The sequence below is a fragment of the Oncorhynchus masou genome, chromosome 15 (assembly GCF_036934945.1).
Source record: "Oncorhynchus masou masou isolate Uvic2021 chromosome 15, UVic_Omas_1.1, whole genome shotgun sequence".
In the NCBI taxonomy this organism is placed as follows: Eukaryota; Metazoa; Chordata; class Actinopteri; order Salmoniformes; family Salmonidae; genus Oncorhynchus; species Oncorhynchus masou.
In genome coordinates, this window is record NC_088226.1 from 1,478,658 (window position 1) to 1,498,996 (window position 20,339).

At 43.2% G+C, this 20,339-nt stretch overlaps 4 protein-coding genes across 5 annotated transcripts in view; 1 reads left to right on the top strand and 3 right to left on the bottom strand.

Annotated features, from left to right (window-relative positions):
* Positions 1-10,311, top strand: part of LOC135555292 (protein crumbs homolog 3-like) — a 47,790-nt gene extending 37,479 nt beyond the window's left edge. Inside the window, exons 1-3 of one of the 2 annotated variants that reach the window (XM_064987619.1) lie at positions 6,675-6,904; positions 8,747-8,790; positions 8,905-10,311. In XM_064987619.1, coding sequence (XP_064843691.1) covers positions 6,805-6,904; positions 8,747-8,790; positions 8,905-9,114 — 354 coding nt within the window. In that variant the 5' untranslated portion in view covers positions 6,675-6,804 and the 3' untranslated portion in view covers positions 9,115-10,311. Of the gene's footprint in view, positions 1-6,674; positions 6,905-8,746; positions 8,791-8,904 lie in introns of those variants that run through there. The other variant, XM_064987618.1, reaches the window with a different exon arrangement.
* LOC135555281 (histone chaperone asf1b-B) lies at positions 294-3,707 on the bottom strand. The gene is made up of 4 exons (XM_064987604.1): positions 3,175-3,707; positions 2,277-2,392; positions 1,645-1,821; positions 294-1,148 (listed from the first exon to the last, which is right to left on the bottom strand). The coding sequence occupies exons 1-4, from the start codon at positions 3,281-3,283 to the stop codon at positions 957-959; spliced, it is 594 nt and encodes a 197-aa protein (XP_064843676.1). The 5' UTR covers positions 3,284-3,707; the 3' UTR covers positions 294-956.
* Positions 10,312-11,066: 755 nt separating the features above from the next.
* Positions 11,067-13,873, bottom strand: LOC135555286 (tubulin beta-4B chain-like). Its single transcript, XM_064987614.1, has 4 exons — positions 13,620-13,873; positions 12,818-12,926; positions 12,492-12,602; positions 11,067-12,385 (listed from the first exon to the last, which is right to left on the bottom strand). Exons 1-4 carry the CDS (start codon positions 13,674-13,676, stop codon positions 11,328-11,330), a joined length of 1,335 nt encoding a protein of 444 aa, XP_064843686.1. The 5' UTR covers positions 13,677-13,873; the 3' UTR covers positions 11,067-11,327.
* A 2,902-nt stretch (positions 13,874-16,775) lies between these two features.
* LOC135555294 (tubulin beta-4B chain-like) lies at positions 16,776-19,662 on the bottom strand. The gene is made up of 4 exons (XM_064987621.1): positions 19,498-19,662; positions 18,711-18,819; positions 18,236-18,346; positions 16,776-18,132 (listed from the first exon to the last, which is right to left on the bottom strand). Exons 1-4 carry the CDS (start codon positions 19,552-19,554, stop codon positions 17,075-17,077), a joined length of 1,335 nt encoding a protein of 444 aa, XP_064843693.1. The 5' UTR covers positions 19,555-19,662; the 3' UTR covers positions 16,776-17,074.
* Positions 19,663-20,339: the final 677 nt, after the last annotated feature.

Genomic DNA, 20,339 nt, shown 5'->3' on the forward strand with positions numbered 1-20,339 from the left:
TCTGAAGTCAATAACAAGAGAACATGATTCAGTGAAAAGGGAGATTTGCATGTTAACATTTTTGTCTTGAACACAGCTGTAATTCAAATTGCATGGCAACAAGCAAACCAGGCTACCAATTTCAAAATGTGCACTACAGGTGAGCATACTTCACTACAGATATTTATGAATGTAACAAAAAGTCGAGGAAGCCCCACTCATTATTTTCAAAGTTGAAAAAAGGTGATTCTCCTAGAGTTCCAACATCTGCCATTTTCATCACATCTCAAAGCTTGTCAGGGACAATCACACACTTCACATAACAAAAAGATATTTATTTCAAAAACAAAATGGCACACAGGAAAACAAACATATGTACATACCATTATTAGCACACCCCCACCCCCGCCCATCCAAAAGTCTCCCAAAATACCAACAGGGCAAGTGTAACTCAAATGCTATAAGGACCATTACCACTGAAACACAATGGCTCAGAAAGTACAAAACAAATACCACCATTATTTTCCTTCCTGCAACTTGAGTAATTTCTTCCTCCATTTTGCTTCACTAGTGTCATAATCCCCTGTTGGTATTTACATCACATAATTAACAGCTGACTAGTTGGTGTGAATCAGTATTTCTGCCAATTAGCTGCTAACCATCTATGGAAACTTCAGCTGTTGCCCTGTTGATAGTATTAAAAATTAAGGGATGAATTAGTTGTACAACTTTTTTTCACTATGTTATATACATGAAAGTGAAAAACTTCCAATAGATAATAAAGATTACTCCAGAAAGATTGTATTGGTTGCAAGACACTGTAGTCCAAGGTGGGAGTGTGTTGTTGACAGTTTCTGGGAAATAAGGGCAGCTATAAGGCAAAGCTGGCTGTACATCCAAGTCAGAATGTCCATGTCCATTCTTCTGCTTATAGTGCTTGGGTTGATCGAAGATTATGTGTATATGTATGTTTCCCTCTACAAGCAGTCCATAGAGTTGTCAGGTAGCAACCCTATGGGTGGGGCCTTGCCCGGGAGGCAAGATGGGGGCAGCATAGAGTTGGGGGCAGGATCCACATTCTCTGAGTCTTCCATCCTTTCTGCACACCCTTCCCAGTTGATATGGAATCTTGTTACACGTGGGTTCGAAGCCAAAATATTTCTCTGGAGCTGGAAGACAAACAGCATCAAGAGGGAAATTATTCAGTAGATGTACTTATATTTGCCAGAAGACATGTTCCATTTTTACATTATACTAAAGCCTGAGCAGTACTGTGGCACGCGTGCCCCTGATGACTGAGCGGAGTTTGCACTTTAAGACCAATGTATTAATGGATATTTCGCCCTTCCACAACGCAAAGGTTTAATTTTGTTCCAAAAAGTAATCCCCTCTCCTCTGCCATCATTCATTGCCTTCATAGATCTGATAGAAATTGGTAGGTGTAAGCAATAGCTCCACCTAGTTTACTCAATATTAATGTAACAGTCCTGTCATATCTGTGAATGGTAATGAACAAGGGTAGATGGGAGAGAACAAGTAAAGTACAAGTAAGCATTTCGTTGGACAGTGTATACCTTATGTACCCTATACATACGACTAATAAAACTTGAACATGTTCCTGGAAGGAAACACAGTCAAGCACACCCATTGAGTTTCCTCCTTTACCTGTCCATAGTCAGGTTTTATGGGTGGGTTTTCCCGCAGCTCTGGGTCAGTGTACTCGTTGTTGACATAGTACCCGATACGAATGAACTCCTGTCCACGGTATGTACAGGTGATTAGCGCCACAGTTACGCCGACAGCATCACTTTCTGGAATCAGACCCGTGTTTGGGGCATCCGCCTGTTGAAGGATAACATACAGTAGATGAGGTGCAAGGAGGAAGGCAGGAGAAGAGAGGGGTAAAGGGGGAGGGTGTAGTTTCTATATCGGATTTCTCCAATACAGCACCAGTGTGTCGCTAGTGATTATGTTATAAGCTCGGTGTTATTGTTTGGGAAAGGTTTCCATAGCTTGCGCTGTCACTAAGTACAGAATCAACAACCTCTGCATCATCAAATCAGTTGCTTTGTGAAGGTGTTAACCCATGTTCACAGTTGGCCATTGTTATGTAGATTATATCTTAAAAGTACCAGTGGCCTGGCCTTGGCCCCAAGTCAGAGCAGGTCCACTGGGAGAGAGAGAAATGAAGAGGGGCAAGGAAAGCTACAGCCAGACTACTGCTGAAATAACATGGTTAGTTACTGCCATCTATAAAAAATATATATATAAAAAAAAAAAAATGTAAAAAAAATCACCTGGAACACAAACATGTGCCTCCCGGCTGGTACTGGGCCAACCAGAACAGAGTCAAGGGTCTGGTCATACTCTTCACTCTCTGCTGAACCCACATATATGATCTTCCACTCAAGATCTGCAATACAAAAAAAGTATCAAATCACTGTCTTCCGGACCCACAAACTCGGTTCGACATTTTGGAGAAAGCAAGGAAATTGCTGGACTGTGAAGACTGCTCTGGTCAGAATTATGTTATCAATAACACCTGTGAATTTATTTGATTGTTTGGGTAGATAACGCGAAAGGCAAGTGGACATGTCTGCGTGTTCAAGAAGTTAACGTTAGTTACCTCCGTCAGAATTCCCCGCCGCAGCCAACAAAATACAAACAAAAGTTGGACACCATTCTGGCTAAACTAGCCAGCTATAGGCAAAGTAGCCAACTAACTAGCAATATCAACTAACGCCATCGTGTAGCTAAGCAATATCACAAAGTACAACGCGTTTTATTTATTTATGTATATATCTATATACACACTTTTTAAAGAGACACCTCTTTGTTCAGTAGACATAAGTGATTAATTAACCATTGTTTGCCACCTGTCGAATAATTACTTTGTTAATTCTCATCTGACGATTTATGGCGAGTTTGCTAACGTTAGCTCGCTAACTAAATTGCCAGTTTGAACATGAAGTAGCTAGCCGAGTTGATAATCTCAGAGCTAACTAACTAGCGATGTTCTCAACAAGGCTAGCTACTTCATGTTCAAACGGACAATTTAGCTAGCGAGGTAACGTTAGCAAACTAGCCCCACATCGTCTTGAGATTTATCTAGCGAGCTAACGTTAGCAAGCTAGCCATAAATCGTTAGATGAGAATAAACAAAGTAATTATTCGACAGGTGAGCACAACACTTACCTTCTGGCAGGTCTTCCATGCACTCAAATGTTATTTCGAATTGAAATGGGTTTCCGAATCGACTCGGGTTATCGAGGACAGCGACATTTAGTACTTGAACCTTCGCCATTATTGCGGCTCCTGCTGCGAGTGACAGACACTCTGGCTGAGAGTGGCCAGCAAATTTTCCCCGGGAAGGTTTCAGGCCTCAACAATGTAGCAAATAGCAAGCAATGTTCTCACGCAGCGTACACAAAGATTCTATCACTGAAGAAATTCGTTTTTTTGCATTTAAAAATGCATCTGATTTTGCAAGTTGACAGCTACGCTTTAGTGTAATTTTGAAATTACTAGGTAGATACCTTATTGTTATGATAGCCTGCTATATGAGCCAATAATTTCAACAGAAATTGTATTTTTTAAAGAAAGTGCCATTAATGTTTTTGTATTTACTGTTATCTGGAATATTCATCTGACTAATTTTGTTCAAAACAACTATTTCAAAAACCACCCGCCAGTAAATTTCACAAAGCCACCAAAATGTCGGAAGGAAATGGGGCGGGTGGTTTTTCTGTTCTAAACGATGATTCGCTGGGTAGAACAACAGTAAAACTAGGATTGGCAAGCAACAAGTACGTTGTGCTCGAACAACGCCACAAGACGCGTGCAATTACCAAACGTTTCAGGTAGAAATTCAATTGGCACGACCCTATTCCCCCATGTACCCAAATCAAATGTATTTATATAGCCCTTCTTACATCAGCTGATATCTCAAAGTGTTGTATGGTGGCTAGGAAAAACTCCCCAGAAAGGCCAAAACCTAGGAAGAAACCTAGAGAGGAACCAGGCTATACGGGGTGGCCAGTCCTCTTCTGGCTGTGCCAGGTGGAGATTATAATAGAACATGGCCAAGATGTTCAAATGTTCATAAATGACCAGCATGGTCAAATTATAATAATCACAGTAGTTGTCGGGGGTGCAGCAAGTCAGCACCTCAGGAGTAAATGTCAGTTGGCTTTTCATAGCAGATCATTAAGAGTATCTCTACCGCTCCTGCTGTCTCTAGAGAGTTGAAAACAGCAGGTCTGGGACAGGTAGCGCGTCCGGTGAACAGGTCAGGGATCCATAGCAGCACGGCCAGTTGGACTGGGGACAGCAAGGAGCCATCATGCCAGGTAGTCCTGAGGCATGGTCCTAGGACTCAGGTCCTCTCCGAGAAAGAGAAAGAGAGAATTAGAGAGAGCATACTTAAATTCACACAGGACACCGGACAAGACAGGAGAAGTACTCCAGAGATAACAAACTGACCCTAGCCCCCTGACACCAAAGCAGTGCTACCCCACTGCTTTGGCCAAAGCAAACAAACACAACCACTCTACCAAATTCAGCCACTCTTTTAGATGGAAACATGTCAACATTCCAGTCTGGAGTGAAGAGGAAAGTCCCAAGACTATTTCATTTTTGGTCCCATAATGTCTTCACCACATTTGTGTGTGTTTCAGTGGATTTGTGTATATGTGTAGGGCTCTAGCAATTGATGATGCATACTTCAAGTTTATGTTGTGTGTGTCATGGGAGACCATTAACCGAAGGACCTATGTGGCAGGGAGACTTTCTGCACACATAATGATGTGACTAATCAGTGCTTTTTGCAGACTGCAGAATGTAGGCCTACATAACATACAATATTGGGGTGGTTATGGGTTGACAATCAACCACACCAAATACAAACATGGAAATAGAATCATACATGGATCAGATTGTGTTTTCTATGCCAGTCTTCAGTCACATTCTGGCATAGGCCTAGATGAAACTGCGATGAGGCAAGGATTAAGGGACCATGATTAGCTGTGCTTATGGTATTTCAGGATTCTTTTGATCTTGCTTTGAGGATAGGGTCAGATAGAAAAATATAATTGCTCTCCACTAGAGGTCCTAAAACTGCAAGCAAATTCTCACCATGCACTCACATGAAACATGTGTCCCTTAAAATACAGGATTTAAAAATGCAGCCCAAAGTTTCTCAAAATGTTCAGTGTCTACTCATTGGGCCTGAACATATTCCACAGCCTTTTATCTTTCTTTTGCAGATGGAAAAAAGGTAGATGAACATGTTCAAGGCTTCAGACATGCATCAATAGAACAGTGTAGAACTTGAGAAAGGGTCCCATAGAACTCTGATAGTAAAGGATCCATAATGAGTGAGAGAGCATGAGCAATGGGAGGAAGTAGGCTCCATTGAGCAGGTGGATTTCTGTCCACTAGTCTGGTGCCTCATCATACAAAGGGTATCTGTCTCCTGTGCCACAGGTTGACACTGGGCTCAGGTACTGTAACATGAGACTGAAGTGAACCATGTGACCATAGGGGCGACGTGAAGAGGGAATTTAAAAAACAGTTTTACATAGTTAAATCTATAGGTAGTCTACGGTGATATATATCAAAATAAACCCATTCAGCCAGTAAAACGGCTTTGCGATCGGATTTAGTTTACAGATTATTTTTTCAAACATTGTTGGGAAAGGTTTAATCATAAACACGTCCTGACATATGATCGAGTTTTGGTTCACCAACTCACTCGTTTAGGTGAGTCGGCGGAAGCCAGACGTTGTTTTTTTTCCGCAAGGAGTTGGATTGATCCCCGTTGCCTAAAACAGATATCAACATTATTTGGTGAAAAGGTGTGTAAAATGATCTGTACAGGTCTGTCTATAATAAAATTATACACTTCTTGTATTATTAGATCGACTAATTTGTTGTGGAGCAGGAGTGCAGTTTCTCTTTACATAAAATGGCTTGGAAGTATTGAAAATTAATTATGGGGCACTATAAATCCTATACTTTACAATACTTTAATAAGGCTTTTTTTATTTCGATAGGATGCTACTTTCACAACATTTACTAAGAATATGATTTATGAATTGTCCTTTGTTATCTCAATGCCCTCCTCCCCACCTCCTGAACAGGTGCAATCCCCACCTCCCACTGAACTAAATGCAATTGTTCACGTTTTGACATGGTGCTGAATTAATCACAATTTTTTTGCCTCTATGGTCAAATGTACATTTTAGACATTTAGCAGATGCTCTTATCCAGAGCGACTTCCAGGAGCCATTAGCAGTGCCCTGCTTAAGGGAACATCGTCAGATTTTTTTAATCTATTGGCTCAGAGATTCTAACCAGCGACCTTTCAGTTACTGGCTCAACGCTCTTGTCCCCTAGACTACCTGCAGCCCTATCAATTTCCGGTTGGACAGTTTCTGACAGTCTGAAATGTTTATAATAACTTGATTCATTATGTTCTATTGTATTGTCATGGTATGGGATAATTGTTTCTCCTGGGACTTACAATGATTCTATGCAGAATGAAATATAGAAAGCTGTTATGATTTCATCTTCTCTTACATTTTATGTCACATTATGTACCAGACTCATTAACATTGGGGTTTCAATAGAGACTCGGGCTCAGTGTGGCTCCTTATGAACTCTTCTTTTTATTTAACACCATCTCCTTCATCTCTCTAGAGTGGCCCTGGAGACTGACGCCGGTGTGCTTGTCTGCTGAGCACTACTCCTGATGAAATGGCCCTGACCTGATGTCCAGGCGTCCCCTTGCTGATGGTATACCCTCTTTAGAACCCATTGGTTTGAATGGAGATGGCACTGCTCCCAGACATCGCTGCCTGGCCTGGTCTCCTGACTGGGAGTGTCCTACTCCTGGTCTTGGGGAATAATCCTTCCTGGGTTGTGGGTGAGTCATGCCTCTACAACCCCCCTCCCCCCATCCTTCTTGTGAAATAACCCCATCACCACCACACTGGATTGTCTCTGACCACAGAAAACAATATGTACTGTACTTGGAACAATATGCACAAAAACACAAAAGCGAGTGCACACAATTCTAGGCATTACTCAATAAAAACTAAAGCATGCAGTAACATGCCAACAGGTTGTACAAATATTTCGTCATGCATGAGAGCTTTGGGTAGGAACCATTGGTATGAAAAGCTCTGGTACACCCACTTTTCTTAATGCGGACATGTGATTTCTCTGATAGACTTGGTATAATTTGTATCTGATTTTATTACTTGTTATAAAGTACGTATGAGCCCTTATATGTTGTATTTTACACTGTTATTTGTCAGTGCACTGAACTGTTAGTCAGGATCATTATCAGATGATAGTAAGACGTTATAAGGGGGTCGTAATGTGCTTATAGAACATTTTCACAATGCATTATAGCTGTATATTACCCAGCAAGAAACAATAGATAAAGCAGCCCTTAGTGGTCGTTCTGAGTGCTCTTCTGATTTTCTGGTAATGGGACAACACTGAACAATGGCTGCACTCCAATGTCAATGCCAACTGTAGTTAGTTTGCTACAATAAACATATCAGGCTGTCACTGCTACAGGAGGTTTTCCTGTGTCTCATTTTGAGCAAAAGTTGTGCCCCTCCCCAAACAACCTACCCTTGTTTTTAGTTATCAAGGTGTACTTTTGCCCCTGGGAGAGTTTACTATTTTACTATTTGCATTAGCCAATCATTAACTTAGTTTGACATCCCTAAATGGGAGTTGAAGTTTTCTAAGCAAGACATCTACTGTGAATTAATAGTCAATAATCACTTTGACACCACACTGACATGGTAACCAAAATATAATAGTGCTTTTCCAGATACTTCAACTCGTAAAACTGTTCAGGGACTGAGCTTCACTGACCACGAGCAAAGGCCGCATTCCAAGTCCTCTCCTCCCCCTCTCTTACATTCAAGTAGTTACTGTGCGGGATGTCACAGAGTAATCACATGGCTTGTAATGGAGAAAGTGTCACGGCTGACTAGAAGGGGAAGGTAGGAATCCTCCACCACTCTTACATTCAAGTAGTTACTGTGGAAAGCAAATCAAGAAAACACAAATAGGATGTCTAAACTAAAAGAAAAGTAATCACTATGGCTTGTAATGGCGGGAGTCGCGAAAAAGTGCCTGAAAAAAGCACTGGACTTGAGGAACTCAGTGATCCCATCGCATTACAATAGGCTATTATGTTGTCAATCTATCTAAAAATGACATCAACTTCCACCTTTCTGTTTTGTTTCCCTCTCCCCCTAGGCTGTAATTAAATGACTCTTAACTGTATTTATGTAACTTGATGTGTTAAAACGTTTGCTCATTTGTTTATTATGATCCCCATTAGCTTTTACAGAAGCTGCAGCTACTCTTCCTGGGGTCCACAAAAAACACAAAACATGAAAAGTAACAAAACACAGAAACAGTCACACATTTAAAATACAACGATATACAAACAATACAACAAAAAAATAATACAAACAATACTCATATACATGCTTTTACATTTGCATGTTGTTCTGGTATGTGGTCATGTGTGGACATGTAGGTTGTTGCCTCAGAGCACCACCCGTGTCATTTCTATCACCTGCACTTGGTATACAGTGTGTAATTTTAAAATGACCTGTTTTTCCACATTGTTCAATCCTATTGTGTTATGCTACATTGATCAAAGAGAGGGTCTATTTGTATTCTTGTAGCAAACTATTACAATGTCCTGAGTGGTAATCTTTAATGTTTTCTACAGGGGACAACACAACTAATAGTCTACCCTCAAACACAACTGCCCCAGTGAGTAAACTGCTGCTATCTTTATCTCTGTTTTTGTTAGAGGAACTTAAACCAGAAGTATCCAGAGCTTTATTTCTGAGAATGACTACTACCCCTGTATTGTTCTGCATCTAGGGACCCAACATTGCAGCTATTGTGGCCCCGACTGTTATACTGGGGCTGCTGGCCATAGCATCTGCTGTGCTAGTGTGGCTTTTCTGCGTGGTGAGGAAGAAGAGGCAGACGGAGGGGACGTACCGGCCCAGTGCTGAGGAGCAGACGGGGGCCAGCAGTGTTGAGACACCAGACGCACTCAAACTGCCCAAGGAGGAGAGACTCATCTGAGCCTAGTCTCTCAGAAGTCTCTCAACACCTGTCCTGTACATCCAAGCAACAGCTAAATCCTGATGACTGTAGAAGCTCCACCTAAAGAGCTGATGATTACCTAGATATTAGAGGGTCATGACACAACGTTGACAGATACAGGATGGGACGAGAGGTACACAGCACCTAGCCCTGGAAGAGGGCCCAGACACTGTGTACTGTACGTACTGCAAGCACATGGACTAGTGCTAGTACAGGACCTGGACACAGGCGTTGGGATAGCTACTGCAAATACCACAGCCTGTAACTAGAACAACTAGAACTAAGGTTCATGAGGCTCTGACTGCTTTCTCTATGGTGTGGTATTTAATAGCACTGTCATATTTGAATGGGATACACATGTACACAATCATTCAAATGGTCATACTGGAAGAGGAAACAAACCTATCACCTGCACTAGATGGAAGAGGACCAGTATTCAGTCCCTGCTCATACTTGTCTTTGGTAAATACATTTCAGTCTGAGTATTTCAGTCCTCTGTCTAGGCAATTTGGCTCTCTCAACAGCTACAAAAAGACTGGAAACAGTCTAACTGCTATAATCGTAAGCAGACTGCTGTACCTGTGCTACCTTGATACATGTAAAAAATGATATTGGAATGTAATGTAAATGTTTGTATAAATGCCTTATGGATTACTTAAATGTATAGCATGCAATAATATTTGTTTAACCACTATTGATTGTCAGAAATTTAATTGTCTAGATTTTTACACTGATTAATTACCTCAATACATGTCTCACTACTGAATCAGTCCTGTATCAGTCCTGTATACAGCTTTACAGATAATGACACTGTAAGCTAATATTATCTGGAAAACATTTCTCCCAGTGGGATATTCTGTTTGCGGATACTGTGTGCAGAACAAATAATTATGTCATTATTAATCATATTTAAGCACAAAATGAATGATTGTTTACATTTGAATAATTGTATTGTAGTATTTCAGAATTTAACATTAATTTAACATTGGCTGAACTGTGATACTACATTAGATCATATCTTCTATGCGTGTTCTTACCAGTACGCTGTTTGTATTTTGAAAAGCCTATGATGGGATTCAATTCTCATCATGTAGAGTTGTTATACGATGTCATGACCTATTTATCTTTTGTAGCCTACATTTTAAATAAATACCAATAGTCATTTTTAGAATTGGCCACCTCAGTAGATTTTCTTTGCATAATCAGTGCTGGACTTTGATCAGATGATGTCAAGACTTGCTTCTCTCTCTCTCTTGTGAAAACACAACCAGACTTCTATGAGGAATTAACGAGAGGGCAAAAGCAGAAGACAGAGCATCGTATAAGCTGACATCATGTATCAGACATCCCTAAAATGGTGAGTGTGAAGTATATGAGAAATAACGCACTTGCTCAGCATGCAGACCTTACTAGTCAGCTTTCGGTGAAGCTGTGATTGACAAAATAGCTTCAGTCAGAATTATTAGCTGGCGGCAACTGACTGCAGGAGCTGGGAGGTGATGACTGCTGAAAACAATGAATCCAAGTCTTTCTGTCTTTAACAGTCACTATACGTCAGTCTCATTTCTCCTGTTGTTACATTCTAGGAATGCATTCCAATGCAGTTTATTGCTACTAACTCATTGGCATGAACCCATAGTGGGCAGTGCAGTTTGTCTTCAGCCTATAGTTAATGCTCCCACACAAACCCAGTTTCCAACTGTGGTTGGCCTTTTCTGGTTTGTAAATCTGCTTTTACCTTTGACATTTTGGGCCCATGGCTTCAAATTCATATAATTTACAGTATGTGAACATACTGTAGTTGTACATGCTAACTTTGACCTAGTGTGTCATTTAAATTTCATGTTGTACAGTAATCAAGTCTATATAAGACCATATTAATTATTTATAACACTCATCAAATAAAAACAATAAAACATAGAGTAAGTACCAATTTAATTTGAACTTTAAAATCACTTGCTTTTAATTCCACATAGCAATGATGAGATGAATGTAGGAAAATGGAAACAATTCAGTGGATTTCCAACATACAACAACAACAAAAGTTTACTACTATCTGGTAAGATCACTGTCTAATGTGGAAAAACATTCAATTCATTTAGGAACATCTGCCTTCTTGAGAGAAAGCAGATGGTAAGGATGAAGGGATGGAGTTGGGGATAGACTGTTTGGCAGTTGAGTGACTGGATGGTTTAGGCGGCTTCCTCTTCTACCTCCTCTTCAAACTCGCCCTCCTCAGCGGTGGCATCTTGATACTGCTGGTACTCAGACACCAGGTCATTCATGTTGCTCTCAGCCTCAGTGAACTCCATCTCATCCATACCCTCTCCGGTGTACCAGTGAAGGAAGGCCTTACGGCGGAACATGGCAGTGAACTGCTCAGAGATACGCTTGAACAGCTCCTGGATGGCTGTGCTGTTGCCGATGAAGGTGGCAGCCATCTTGAGGCCGCGGGGTGGGATGTCGCAGACAGCGGTCTTCACGTTGTTGGGGATCCATTCCACAAAGTAGCTGCTGTTCTTGTTCTGGACGTTGAGCATCTGCTCGTCCACCTCCTTCATGGACATGCGGCCACGGAAGATGGCGGCCACGGTGAGGTATCGGCCGTGACGAGGGTCGCAGGCCGCCATCATGTTCTTGGAGTCGAACATCTGCTGGGTGAGCTCAGGCACGGACAGGGCGCGGTACTGCTGGCTCCCCCTGCTGGTGAGGGGGGCAAAGCCGGGCATGAAGAAGTGCAGGCGGGGGAAGGGCACCATGTTGACAGCCAGTTTGCGGAGGTCGGCGTTGAGCTGGCCAGGGAAACGAAGGCAGGTGGTCACTCCACTCATGGTGGCTGACACCAGGTGGTTGAGGTCTCCATAGGTGGGTGTGGTGAGCTTGAGAGTACGGAAGCAGATGTCGTAGAGGGCTTCGTTGTCAATGCAGAAGGTCTCATCTGTGTTCTCCACCAGCTGATGCACAGAGAGGGTGGCGTTGTAGGGCTCCACCACTGTGTCGGACACTTTGGGAGAGGGCACCACGCTGAAGGTGTTCATGATGCGGTCAGGGTACTCCTCGCGGATCTTGCTGATGAGCAGGGTGCCCATGCCAGAGCCAGTACCCCCACCCAGGGAGTGGGTAAGCTGGAAACCCTGGAGGCAGTCACAGCTCTCTGCCTCCTTCCTCACTACATCCATGACAGAGTCTACCAGCTCTGCTCCCTCTGTGTAGTGGCCCTTGGCCCAGTTGTTTCCAGCTCCACTCTGGCCTGCAGACAAGTGTCATAAACCACAACTTCACTGACAGGACAAGATTACATTAGTAGTCTGCCACCAAATCTCATATTTCCACTGACTACCAAACCAATCACTCACCGAAGACAAAGTTGTCTGGCCTGAAGATCTGTCCGAATGGGCCAGACCTGACAGAGTCCATGGTGCCCGGCTCCAGATCCACCAGGATGGCACGGGGGACATACTTCCCACCTGAAAAAGAAAATAAATATTGGGCGTACTGAACCTATTATTACTGTGCATATTTGCACTGTATTGTGATAATAGGGTACCTCTGAATGCCAGTATTTTTTTTTATTGTTGATATAAGAGTCTATTAAATCAATTGTGCATTTTTCTGTTTGTTTCAATAATTGGTGACATTATGTGGTTTATGTATGCAATGCTATATAATGTGCATACTGTACCTGAGGCCTCATTGTAGTACACATTGATCCTGTCTAGCTGCAGGTCGCTGTCTCCATGGTAGGTTCCAGTCGGGTCGATGCCATGCTCATCACTGATCACCTCCCAGAACTGAGACAGTGAGAGAGAGAGGAGTTGAGATGCAAGTCAATAGGAATACACAGAAGCATCCTTTTAAAATGCAAGTTAGAATATAAAATATAAATAATTAGATATAATGCAATGTCTTTTCTGTTGCAGGGACATTTACCTTTTTGTGAGAAACACAAATAGCATAATTTGCATTAAATATTCCCTTTACATAATTATGTAAGCCTCTAAATGATTTAAATTATGCATTAAAATTCCATATTGATCTAAATATTTATCAGGTTAAATATGTTGTGTCATAAAAGAGAGGAGAGGAAGGTATTCTAGTACCGTTATCTCTCCCTTCCACCGCACGTCCTTTTAGGGACCCAAATAACTGTTGGGAATGAGTCAGCAGCAACAATAACAAATCTGCCCATTTCATATGCAACAGTGATTCAAACTGATAGTAATCGGATATAGCTATTGTTTAGCCTATTTCTCTTATACACATATTTATTTTGTGCACGGAATGACCATGCATTTTTCATGCATGTTATATTATAGCCAATCGATAATGCAGTTCTGCACCAGCTTCCTCTACAAGTCTTATGGGTGGATTACCAGCAGTCTTTCTACACAGAGGTAAAAAAGGGGCTTATTTAGCTCGCCTGCAATAATTCACATGAAGCAATCTATTTTCTTGGTAAAATACAAATGAGTCAACAATGATACCTTGGCTCCGATCTGGTTACCGCACTGGCCAGCTTGCAGATGCACTATTTCTCGCATTATGGATGGAGGGGCGTTGGCAGTGAGGAGACCGCAGTTGAGATTTGGCCCGGAGGACGCTTCTTCTCTTCTTCCCCAGCTGACTGTCTGATGGGCCCACCTCTCCTTCAACTACTGGGTCGAATCGGTGGGTGTCATCCCCATGGTAACCAAAGACCGGAGGAGAGGAGGGATCCTAAGCTCGTGGAGAGAGCGGATAGGATGCTGTTATTTGGAAGTCTTCATCAATGAGTGTTCCAGAGATGTGCAGTCACCCGACCCTACTGACTGAGTGGTGTAGTGATGCGCAGTCACCCGACCCTACTGACTGAGTGGTGTAGTGATGCGCAGTCACCCGACCCTACTGACTGAGTGGTGTAGTGATGCGCAGTCACCCGACCCTACTGACTGAGTGGTGTAGTGATGCCCAGTCACCCGACCCTACTGACTGACTGAGTGGTGTAGTGATGCGCAGTCACCCGACCCTACTGACTGAGTGGTGTAGTGATGCGCAGTCACCCGACCCTACTGACTGAGTGGTGTAGTGATGCGCAGTCACCCGACCCTACTGACTGAGTGGTGTAGTGATGCGCAGTCACCCGACCCTACTGACTGAGTGGTGTAGTGATGCCCAGTCACCCGACCCTACTGACTGAGTGGTGTAGTGATGCGCAGTCACCCGACCCTACTGACTGAGTGGTGTAGTGATGCGCAGTCACCAGACCCTACTGACTGAGTGGTGTAGTGATGCCCAGTCACCCGACCCTACTGACTGAGTGGTGTAGTGATGCCCAGTCACCCGACCCTACTGACTGAGTGGTGTAGTGATGCCCAGTCACCCGACCCTACTGACTGAGTGGTGTAGTGATGCGCAGTCACCCGACCCTACTGCCTGAGTGGTGTAGTGATGCGCAGTCACCCGACCCTACTGACTGAGTGGTGTAGTGATGCGCAGTCACCCGACCCTACTGACTGAGTGGTGTAGTGATGCGCAGTCACCCGACCCTACTGACTGAGTGGTGTAGTGATGCCCAGTCACCCGACCCTACTGACTGAGTGGTGTAGTGATGCCCAGTCACCCGACCCTACTGACTGAGTGGTGTAGTGATGCGCAGTCTGACCCCAGTCACCCTACTGACTGAGTGGTGTAGTGATGCCCAGTCACCCGACCCTACTGACTGAGTGGTGTAGTGATGCCCAGTCACCCGACCCTACTGACTGAGTGGTGTAGGGATGCCCAGTCACCCGACCCTACTGACTGAGTGCTGTAGTGATGCCCAGTCACCCGACCCTACTGACTGAGTGGTGTAGGGATGCCCAGTCACCCGACCCTACTGACTGAGTGCTGTAGTGATGCCCAGTCAGCCGACCCTACTGACTGAGTGGTGTAATGATGCCCAGTCACCCGACCCTACTGACTGAGTGGTGTAGTGATGCCCAGTCACCCGACCCTACTGACTGAGTGGTGTAGTGATGCCCAGTCACCCGACCCTACTGAGTGGTGTAGTGATGCCCAGTCACCCAACCCTACTGACTGAGTGGTGTAGTGATAACTGCATGCATCCTACAGTAAAATAGACTATCGTAAGTGAGCTGAAGGTATCATTGTCATCAACCCACTAATGATGTTCATGAGAGATTTTCGCCAGTAACAGAAAGTGGTCACAATCACGAGTGGTGAAGCACAAGATACAAACAACACACTGTGGACTGATGATATATTGGCACCAACCAAAAAAATACATATTTAAAATACCATACTGTAGATTGAGGCAGATGGTAGTATGCTATTATTAAATCAATATTCTGAAACCAACTGTGGTCAAGAGAAACACCCTGCAAGTGTGATCAAACAGGTCGTCCCTCCTTCCTTCACTGGAAGAAACTTGGTTTGGCATTGATGTTGTGTACACTGTAAAGGTGTTGCTGTAACATTAACAGTAATTTACAGGCAGCTAGGGGTAAGTAAGTTAATGTATTTCATATTGCAGTAGAACTACTGCAATTTAAATAGTGTCAAAATAAGTACTGTGTAATGACGCATGGTACAATAAAGAATTTAGGTATATTTCACTGGTCACCCCCACACATATCTCCCTCGCCAACTTTAAGCATCAGCTGTCAAAGCAGCTTACAGATCATTGCACCTGTGCATAGCCCATCCGTAAATAGCCCATCCAACTCCCTCATCCCCATATATTATTTTTATTCTCCTTTGCACCCCAGTATTTCTACTTGCACATTCATCTTCTGCACATTTATCACTTTATTTGCTAAATTGTAATTATTGTGCCACTATGGCCTATTTATTGCCTTATCGCCCTAATATTACCTCATTTGCACACACTGTATATAGACTTTTTTCTATTGTATTATTGACTGTACATTTGTTTATTCCGTGTGTAACTCTGTTGTTTATTATCGCACTGGTTTGCTTTATCTTGGCCAGATCGCAGTTGTAAATGAGAACTTGTTCTCAACTGGCCTACCTGGTTAAATAAATGTGAAATCAAAAAATAAATGACAGCATGTCAATGAAAATTGAGTTTTGTATCACTTGCACTTGTAGATGCCTTAACACAGGCTTCCAAACCGGCAGCGACTGCAGGGCAAAACAGGCCAAAGGGACATGGCAAAATGCTCAAACATTAAAGGTTAAAGACTTGCTACCACTCTTATCCATCCCCTATATATGTTAAATTGATGGGGCACTGTAAACACATAAGAGTTAGATTGGTACAGCATTCTCACTAACAGGTGAAAAGAATAGTCTCTTACAAGGTACGCCTCAAAATATATTAATGAGCCATAAACAAAAAGGTTTTGGCGCTCCAAAAATACAGTATGGTACTGTATTATGTGGAAAGGAATTACAGCACCATTTGAAATACAGCAGTTCTTTGCCGGCACACAACATTTTCCCAATGCACCATCATTTACCTACCATGGTCCAAAGTATTCTATCTGACCTGGTGGTTGTACGTCAGTGCCACTTACTGACGTACAACCAGCAGGTCAAATGATGGACTGATGTTTTTACAGGAAGAAAAAAAACATTTGTAAACAGAAAATTATCTCAGGTATTGAAAGGGTTATTTAAGTAAAGCAACACACCTAGCATTGGAACACATTGTTAATTTATTCACATAATTCAAGTTAGACATCGAGTTACAGCTTGCTGCTTTCATAAGAAACCTCATGTTAGAATACCCTCTGACTTCTAGGATGAGACCTGAAAACCTTACAGGATACTAATTAGACTGAAGGGAACCGCTGAAGAGATGCTTGAGCACATTCATTTAATTATCACAAATCTGAGTTTCCTTTTCTTTAACATTAATTTAAATCAATCAAGTTGTGCTTTGGGGTCAGGACGGAGGGGAGTGATAGACTGTTTGGCAGTTGAGTGACTGAATGGTTTAGGCGGCTTCCTCTTCTCCCTCCTCTTCAAACTCGCCCTCCTCAGCGGTGGCATCTTGATACTGCTGGTACTCAGACACCAGGTCATTCATGTTGCTCTCAGCCTCAGTGAACTCCATCTCATCCATACCCTCTCCGGTGTACCAGTGAAGGAAGGCCTTACGGCGGAACATGGCAGTGAACTGCTCAGAGATACGCTTGAACAGCTCCTGGATGGCTGTGCTGTTGCCGATGAAGGTGGCAGACATCTTGAGGCCGCGGGGTGGGATGTCGCAGACAGCGGTCTTCACGTTGTTGGGGATCCATTCCACAAAGTAGCTGCTGTTCTTGTTCTGGACGTTGAGCATCTGCTCGTCCACCTCCTTCATGGACATGCGGCCACGGAAGATGGCGGCCACGGTGAGGTAACGGCCGTGACGAGGGTCGCAGGCCGCCATCATGTTCTTGGAGTCGAACATCTGCTGGGTGAGCTCAGGCACGGACAGGGCGCGGTACTGCTGACTCCCCCTGCTGGTGAGGGGGGCGAAGCCGGGCATGAAGAAGTGCAGGCGGGGGAAGGGCACCATGTTGACAGCCAGTTTGCGGAGGTCGGCGTTGAGCTGGCCAGGGAAACGAAGGCAGGTGGTCACTCCACTCATGGTGGCTGACACCAGGTGGTTGAGGTCTCCATAGGTGGGTGTGGTGAGCTTGAGAGTACGGAAGCAGATGTCGTAGAGGGCTTCGTTGTCGATGCAGAAGGTCTCATCTGTGTTCTCCACCAGCTGATGCACAGAGAGGGTGGCGTTGTAGGGCTCCACCACTGTGTCGGACACTTTGGGAGAGGGCACCACGCTGAAGGTGTTCATGATGCGGTCAGGGTACTCCTCGCGGATCTTGCTGATGAGCAGGGTGCCCATGCCAGAGCCAGTACCCCCACCCAGGGAGTGGGTGAGCTGGAAACCCTGGAGGCAGTCACAGCTCTCTGCCTCCTTCCTCACTACATCCATGACAGAGTCTACCAGCTCTGCTCCCTCTGTGTAGTGGCCCTTGGCCCAGTTGTTTCCAGCTCCACTCTGGCCTGCAGACAGATGTGTCATAACCCATTATTTCCTGGACAAGATTACACTAGTAGTCTGCCACCAAATCTCATATTTCCACTGACTACCAAACCAACCACTCACCGAAGACAAAGTTGTCTGGCCTGAAGATCTGTCCGAAGGGGCCAGACCTGACAGAGTCCATGGTGCCCGGCTCCAGATCCACCAGGATGGCACGGGGGACATACTTCCCACCTGAAAAATCAAATCAAAATCAAATCAATTTTTATTTATCACATACACATGGATAGCAGATGTTAATGTGAGTGTAGCAAAATGCTTGTGCTTCTAGTTCCGACCATGCAGCAATATCTAACAACAATTTCACAACAACTATCTTATACACACAAGTGTAAAGGAATGAATAAGAATATGGAAATGTTGGGCATACTGAAACTATTGTTGCTGTACATGTTTTATATATGTATTATTTGTTTGTATAAGTGTAATCGGTCAATTTTTCCTAATTAAAAACAGACGTTTAATTAATTGCGCATGTTTCAATAATTGGAGACATTGTGGTTTATGTATGCAATGCTATATAATGTGCATACTGTACCTGAGGCCTCATTGTAGTACACATTGATCCTGTCTAGCTGCAGGTCGCTGTCTCCATGGTAGGTTCCAGTCGGGTCGATGCCATGCTCATCACTGATCACCTCCCAGAACTGAGAGGAGATAGAATGAGAGACAATGAGAGAGAGGGTACAGGGGGAGGAGATGCAAGGCAATAGCAATACACAGAAGCATCCATTTAAAACGCAAGTTAGAATATAAATAAATAGATAATGCAATGTGTATTTTCTGTTGCATGGACATTTACCTTTTCAAGAGCAACACAAATAGCATGACTTGCATTAAATGTTACCTTTACATAATTATGTTATCGTCTAAATGCTTCAAATTAAGCATTAAAATGCCACTTAGACCGAAATATTAATCAGGTTGAATATGTAATGTCCTAAGAGGGAGAATGGAGGTATTCTAGTGAGCTACCATATCTTTCCCTTCAACGCCCATATTACAAGGACCCCAAATAACAATTGAGAATGAATCAGCGGAAAAAAATAAAATAAAAAAATAATTAAATCAGGACATGGCATATCGTATGCAACATCGATTAAAATGTAGATTATCTTGTTCACGGAATGATCATGCATTTTTCGTCCATGGTAGCCTATATATTATAGCCCATCGAGGATGCAGTCTTATGGGTGGATTACAAGCGGCCATTCTTAATTTAGCTACGCACTACGCAGAGAGAACGAGAGGTTTATCTAGGTCGCATGCAATCCCCAAATGAAGCAATCTATTTTATTGATATACAAACAAGAGAAGAGTAATACCTTGGCTCCAATCTGGTTTCCGCACTGTCCGGCTTGCAGATGCACTATTTCGCGCATTTTGAATGGAAGGAAGGGCGTTAGCTGTGAGGATTCGACCGTGGAACGAGAAGGTACTGGGCTTGGAGGACTCTCTTTGTCTTCTTACCCAGTTGACTATCTGATGGACCCGCCTCTCCTGCTACTACTGGGCCGAATCGGTGGTGCAACCTGACGTCATCCCCATGGTAACGAAAGACTGGAGGAAAAAGGGGGATACATCGTCCTTGGCTCGTGGAGAGAGCGGATAGGATGCTGTGATTTGGATCTCGCCATTTTATTAATTTTATTTTATTTAACCTTTATTTAACTAGGCAAGTCAGTTAAGAACCAATTCTGATTTACAATGACGGTGTAACAAAAGGCAAAAGTCCTCCTGCGAGAACGGGGCTTGGGGTTTAAAAAAAAAAAAATAATAATAATAATAGTAATAATAATAAGGGCAAAACACACATCGCAACAAGAGAGTCAACACAACACGACATAAAGTGAGACCTAAGAAAACAACATAGGAAAGCAGCAACTCATGACAAAATAGCATGGTAGCAACACAACATAATAACAACATGGTACAAACATTATTGGGCACAGACAACAGCACAAAGGTCAAGAAGGTAGAGACAACAATACTTCACACAAAGCAGCCACAACTGTCAGTAAGAGTGTCCATGATTGAGTCTTTGAATGAAGAGATTGTTCCAGAGATGTGTAGTTACACGATTATAGTCATTGAGTGGTGTAGTGATAGCTGCATGCATCCTAAATAACTAATAAATCCTAATAATAAATCTCTTGTGAGTAGCCTG